Source organism: Oncorhynchus kisutch, linkage group LG27, assembly GCF_002021735.2.
Source record: "Oncorhynchus kisutch isolate 150728-3 linkage group LG27, Okis_V2, whole genome shotgun sequence".
Classification (NCBI taxonomy): Eukaryota; Metazoa; Chordata; class Actinopteri; order Salmoniformes; family Salmonidae; genus Oncorhynchus; species Oncorhynchus kisutch.
In genome coordinates, this window is record NC_034200.2 from 32,721,782 (window position 1) to 32,728,927 (window position 7,146).

At 40.9% G+C, this 7,146-nt stretch overlaps 1 protein-coding gene across 1 annotated transcript in view; it reads right to left on the reverse strand.

Moving 5' to 3' along the window:
* The window catches only part of LOC109871794 (serine/threonine-protein kinase N2), a 44,523-nt gene extending 41,026 nt beyond the window's left edge, over positions 1-3,497 (reverse strand). The window contains exon 1 of the mRNA XM_020462799.2: positions 3,063-3,497. Coding sequence (XP_020318388.2) covers positions 3,063-3,083 — 21 coding nt within the window. The 5' untranslated portion in view covers positions 3,084-3,497. The remainder of the gene's footprint in view (positions 1-3,062) is intronic.
* Positions 3,498-7,146: the final 3,649 nt, after the last annotated feature.

Consider the following 7,146-nt stretch of genomic DNA (forward strand, 5'->3'; position numbering starts at 1 on the left):
GTATCGTAAAAACCTTTTTTGCCTTGTTGGTTTCCCAACACTGTATACATATTTTAGTACAGTTAATGAATCAGTATTTGGCCAATGAAATAATCTAATCCACTACTTCGGTGAAGCAAGCAAGCGCCACGTTTCAACCAATGGAATAATATACGGCGCTTTGGAGCTGTTGTATTTGAGTCAAAGTTGCCTACGTTTATTTCTCCCTAACTGCTATACTCTTATTGACACCTATGCTTAGTGTGTATTTGAGATTAGACTGCACGGTGGTTCCCTGTTCTGGGTGACTAGTGGCTAAACCTTTACAGAGGAAGTATGTGTTGGCCAATTAGGCCTGCGTCTCAGTCCAGAGGGAGAGAGGCTCCGCCTCCCTGTATGACTCACAGGTAAAATGGACGTCACAACTACTGGAAGAAGTAAAAAGACAGTTCAACCCAATTGGTTCTGTAGCTGTGTTTGACTACCAGTGTGAATACGATCCAAAGCCATGGACCACCCTTATTTTCCACTCTAAGCAACAACATAGCTATGAAAATCTAACTGACTGAGGAGAACATTGAACTTGGACAGGCTTGCATATAAGTTTGAATCAACGCAAATGATAAAAGCTTGTGTCCTTATTCCATAACTTAGTTTAACCTATATCTCATGCACCTACAAGAATCCAACCAAAGCAAATATTAGGGCATGAACTTCCACTGTAAGCAGGCTAAATAGCCTTAAGCTCAATCTCCAACAAAGCTCAATTCGAGGGACAATGGAAAAGTTGGACGGGCGAACATGAACTTATGCTAAAAGACTGACTTTAAAAACCTAGACTATTTAGGTTTAAGGTAGAGCGCAATGGTACCCGCTTTTTTTTTTAAAGCCCAACTTAAACCTAAACAACAGTTGAACCTAAAACATCACCAATTCCTACCCCAAACCGGATTTATTACATTTGGTTTGGTAGCTGCATTTATACCAGAAATGGCACATAAGCGTGAACACAATCACCTCCAAGCCAGACAAATGCATTTAAAAGACTGTAATTTACAGGTGTTGCATCGATGACAGGTGTACAGCGAACAAAAATATAAAAGCAACATGTAAAGTGTTGTTCCCATGTTTCATGAGCAGAAATAAAAGATCACAGAAATGTTCCACATGCACAAAAAGCTTATTTCTCTCAATTTGTGCAGAAATGTGTTTACATCTCTGTTAGTAAGCATGACAAGTGTGGCAAATCAAGAAGCTGATTAAACAGTGTGATCACTACACAGGTGTACCTTGTGTTCAGGACAATATAAGGACACTAAAATGTGAAGTTTTTCACAACACAATGCCACAGATCTCTCAAATTGAGGGAGTGTGTAGTTGATATGCTGACTGCAGAAATGTCCACCAGAGCTGTTGCCTGAGAATGTAATGTTTATTTCTCTACCATAAGCATTTTAGAGAATTTGGCAGTACATCCAACCGGCCTTACAACAGCAGGCCACATGTAACCATGCAATCCCAGGAACTCAACATCCGGCTTCTTCACCTGCGGGATTGTCTGAGGTGGCGGGGGTAAGCAGTATTCTGTCTGTAAGAAAAACGAATTCTGATTGGCTGAACCTGGCTCCCAAGTGGGTGGGCCTATGCCCTCCCAGGCACATCCATTGCTGCACCCCTGCCCAGTTGTCAAATCCATAGATTAGAGCCTAATGAATTTATTTAAATTGACTGATTTCCTTTTATGAACTGTAACTCATTCAATTCTTTGAAATTGTTGCATGTTGCGTTTATATTTTTGTTCAGTATAATTACAGCCCTGGTCAGTTCAACTGGACGTGTCACTCTTACATCACAGGCCAAGGGCAGTGATACCTAGGAACAGTATGTTTTGCCTGTTTTTCTTTGCAGAATTACAACACAAGACACAAACTACTGATGACCAAAAGGTTATGGGCAATAACACCACTTCGTCACTCCTATACATCCTTTGTCTAGTCGTCAACAGCAACATAATCAATTTGACAAATACCAGATATAGTCTTCCACTCACTGTCCAAACAATCTCAGCGATCACCCAACAAAACACAAGAGTCTTGTGAAACGATGTCTGCAAAAAGACATGTCTGAATTCATGAGTGAGGCTGAGTGTGTACAAATAAGGTTCCAAAGAGTGACCTACCTCTAATCTAATCACTGAAACTGCAAACAAAGGCAATATGTTCACAGGTTAGTGTCCTCGAATACAGAAGTTTGAGAGAGAGAAAAAAAATGTAGATGCATGTTCCGCAGGATACAATGTTATGGTCAGATCACATCATTATGCGTCCACGCTACATTGTAGTTCGATAGACTTTTTTTTCTCTCCCCAATACAAAAATGACCAGATTTGACAGCTGACGTCACCCCAGAGTCAGCAGTGACCAAACTTTTTTCGGAGTCATGTTGAGGTTGAGATTAAGGAAAAAACTTCACAGGATGTGAAGTTTCAAAATGTAATATCATTACAGTTACCATTTTCAAACTCAATCATGTATCAGGGAATGCTCAACCTTTTGTAATTGAAAATGATTATACTTGCATGTCTTGGAACATTATTTTTTAACTAACTTAGTATTGTAGCCTAGTAACACATGTTTTTCTTTGAATAAACACCTTTGGGCTTTAACACGCGCCCACTTGACTGGGTCACTGTTTACAAAGGACCTTAAAATGGAAAATGTTTTTCCATGCGTTCGAAACTACGCTATTTTTCTTCCAAAACGCTTAACATTTTACGATCAGTCGATATTCAATTGTTTTTTTGTCATTAAAATATACAACCGATTAATTCAGTAGTTCAGCTGGTGGGCGCTCAAGTGCAAAATTACACAAAACGTTTGATATTTTGATAATTGTTTTCCAGGCCTCAATCTATAATTCCCAATCCTTCTGAAGAGGGGGACAAAATCCCTAAGAAATGTATTAACCTCTAAATATTTGAATCCACTGCAAATGGTAAATAACTTTATTCTATATACCAACTTGGAAAGCGCACTTTACATCAACTTTACGCATTTATTGCAACAGTTGTCAACTTTTCATACCTGCACGGAATCGGCGGCCATCTTGGCTTTTGACTTTGAATCAAACTGTACGGAGACAGGGGAGGTAGAACTCCAAAAACAGCCTTGTTTTAATTTTCCCTCTCGTGCGTCAAAAATAACCTATTCAGTGACCAAACCATAGGTCATATTGGAAATACTTGACTTTCCATGGCTTTCCTTGAGTCCTTTCGTCTTTTTTTCGCTGAGGGAAGAAAAGTTGTTCTGTAGTCCACATATATGAAGCAGAAACATAAATAAATGTCCCACTGCTTTCACTTTGGGAGCGAAAGGCTGTGGTTTGTGTGGAAACACATCAGCGTCCGCCCATAGGAGCTATGCACCAACTCAACCCAGAGCCCATTCTCTCAGCCAGATTCTATTCACACTCTCTCACGTGATCATAAACTTCTCACACGCACGAGCATCGCACTCTCCTGTTAGAAATCATGTTTACACAATATATTAGCGTGTGGCAATTCTAGTAGTGCACTAAAATGATGAAGATTATGAGCTGGATACTACTTGTTCCAGGTTATCCTATAGTTGAGACTTAGTGGTGTAAATTATTTAAGTAGAAATACTTTAAAGTACTTCCTTAAGTAGTTTTTTGGTGTATCTGTATTTTACTATTTATATGTTTAACTACTTTTACTCCACTACATTCCTAAAGAAAATTATGTACTTTTTACTCCTTACATTTTCCCTGACACCCAAAATTACTCGTTATATTTTGAATGCTTAGCAGGTCAGGGAAATTGTCTTAATTCACGCACTTATCAAGAGAACATCCCTGGTCATCCCTACTGCCTCTGACCTGGCACTCACTAAACACAAATTCTTTGTTTCTAAATTATGTCTGACTGTTGAAGTGTGCCCCTGGCTATAAGTAAATTTAAAAAATACAAGAATATCGTTCTGCCTTGGTTGCTTAATATAAGGAATCTGAGTTGATTTATACTTTTACATTTATATTTTAGCGATTATATTTACTTTTGAAACTTAAGTATATTTAAAACCAAATACTTTTAGACTTTTACTCAAGTAATATTTTACTTTAATCAAGTATGACAATTGGGTCATAGAGGTTTCCCTCTGATTGACATCATTCATCATAATAGGATGCCTAATTTTTTACAAAAAAATTATTTTTAAAGAGGCAGTAGTATAGTATATAGGGGTAGCCTAATACACTGTAGTAGTACAGTAGTAGCAGTTACAGAGAATGACTCTCTCGATTGTCTTCAGAAACTGGGCAGAATCGGTTACAATCTAAAATAGCTGTCAACCGACTGCACTACTTACCAATGGCACTGTGAGCAGGCAGGCTTTCTACAGAAATAGCTGCAACAAGACAGAAAGAAGCAAGTCCATGTGTAAGCTCAAGAAGAGGGAACGAAGAGGGCACGAAGAGTCGTGAAGAGGGCATGACAAAACCTTTACCCCTCACAGGAGGCTGAAAAGATTTGGCATGGGTCCCCAGATCCTCAAAAAGTTCTTCAGCTGCACCATCGAGAGCATCCTGACCGGTTGCATCACCGCCTGGTCATCCCCGCTATGGCAACTGCTCAGCATCTGACCGTAAGGTGCTACAGAGGGTAGTGCGTACAGCCCAGTACATCACTGAGGCCAAGATTCCTGCCATCCAGGACCTATATAATAGGTGGTGTCAGAGGAAAGCCCATAAAATTGTCAGAGACTCCAGTCAACCAAGTCATAGACTGTTTTCTCTGCTACCGCATGGCAAGCGGTGCCAGAGCACCAAGAATAGGACCAAAAGGCTCCTTAACAGCTTCTACCCCCAAGCCACAAGACTGCTGAACAATTAATCAAATGGCCATGGGGACTATTACATTGACCCCCCCCCCCCTCCATTTATTTAGTAAACTGCTGCTACTCGCTGTTTATTATCTATGCATAGTCACGTCACCCCTACCTACATGTCCAAATTACCTGAACTAACCTGCACATTGAAAAGTTGAAGTTACATCAGACTTTTCTCAGTCTCATAGATGACACTGTAGACTAGAGCCTTCATTACAGGTCCTGGATCAATTTGGTCATTTCACAAATGACAAGACAAGAGAGAGCACACTATTTAATCTCATGAAGCAGGCCCCAGATCAGTCTGGGAAGTAGCACAAAGGGAGCACAAAGCATAATGGCACTCAACAGGGGTGTTTCCATTCTGCTGATTCTGTTGCAAAACATTTCTTAAACTGAAGCAAACAGAACAAGACGGGGAGGGGTTTACCTGAATTTGTCCAAGAGAAACTCCAAACAGTTGCAAAATGTTCCATTGTGAAACAGAATTGTTGGAATGAATACACCCCAGGGCATTACCTGTTGAGACAGTTATGGGAAAAACAGACAAGTAACTCTTAGAAATAAAAGATGTTAACTAGAACCGTAAAAGGTTCCAGGCAGAACCTTTCCACCCTACGAAGAACCATCAAAGAACCTTTTACGAAAGAAAAGGGGGTTCTACAAGAATTCCATCCGGCCTAATTGTGGCTTGGACAGAGGGTAGGGCAACCATTTTTATTGTGTCACATTGGCAAATCCAGGAATCTGTTGTAGGCGACCTAACGATGGGATTAATGGGAGATTGGTTCAGTAACTGATGACTAGCATAAGATTACCTGGGCCTGCCAGGGTAGAGTTTAGTGGAACCCTGGGCCAGGCTGGGTAGAGTTTAGTGGCACGCTGGGCCAGGGTTCCACTAAACTCTACCCAGCCTGGCCCAGCGTGCCACTAAACTCTACCTAGCTGCCAATGATGGCAAGTTGGCCAGGCCCTGAAGCAGCAAAGCAGCCCTAAACCATAATGCCCCCTCCACCATGCTTTATGGTTGGTATACGGTTCTTCTGTTCAAAGGCAGTGTTTTGTTTTCGCCAAACATGACGCCTGGCATTGCGCCCAAACAACTCCACCATTGACTTGTCTGTCCAGAGCACATTGTTCCAGTAGTCTTGTTCTTCACCCAGGTGCTGTCTGGTAAACATCAGTCGTCCATTTCTATCATTTTTTTGAAAGCCGAGGCTTCTTCCTTCCTGACCTCCCATGTAGGCCAAGTTTGTGCAGTCTCTTTCTGACAGTTGACTCATGCACTTCGACATTGATTGTTGCAAGATGCCTGTAGATCCCTTGATGTTGCCCTGGGGTTCTTAGAGACTTCTTTGAGCATCTTTCGGTCAGCTCTTGGGCTGAATTTGGTGGGACGGCCTGTCCTAGATAGATTGCCAGTGGTCTGGAATTTTCTCCATTTGTAGATGATCTGTCGGACTGTGGAATGATTGACTTCAAATTGCTTGGAACAGGCTTTGTAACTCCTCCCAGACTCTAGTCATCAACAATCTTTCTTCGGAGGGCCTAGGAGAGAGCTCTTTTGATCTTGGCCTATTTATTTATGTATTTAATTAGGCAAGTCTATCACATACCTGTATGGTTAAGACCAAACCAAACCACGTTTCTGATCTTTATGTACCCTCCAAGTTACTCTGATGGGGTTCTAATCATTTGCACCTGTTTTGGTGCACCGGGTTCTAATTTGAGCCATTTGATGGGATGATACATGAAGGGGTGTACTAACTTTTTCCACACAAGGAAAATTGGATTTCTGTTTATTTGAATTGCAAAGTGTTATTTGTCACTGTTAAAATGTTAAATTAGGTTAACTCTATGTGTCAATAGTTTGAAATTAACATGAACTATCCATATGTCCAAATATATCAAAGACATACTTTTTCACAGCACTGTACATACACAATTGCATGCATACCTCATAACACTATTGGCAGTTGCCAGTGATGGTATAGGGAGGGTTGGATCTGGTCTACACTAACAATACAAGTGTTGCAGTGGTGCAGTCATGACCTCAACCTATGGAACAAAGATTTGATTTGAGGCTAAAGCTATTTTGAATAGCTGGGGGGGGGGGGCACCGAGCCTGATTCATCTCTTTAAACTTACAGTATCCAAGTGTTAATTTGCTGTTTCCATCACACATACCACATCACCATGGACTGGATAATGTCTCCCGTAGATGTCTTCACTCCAGGCAGAGTGAAGACACGATAGCGAATGA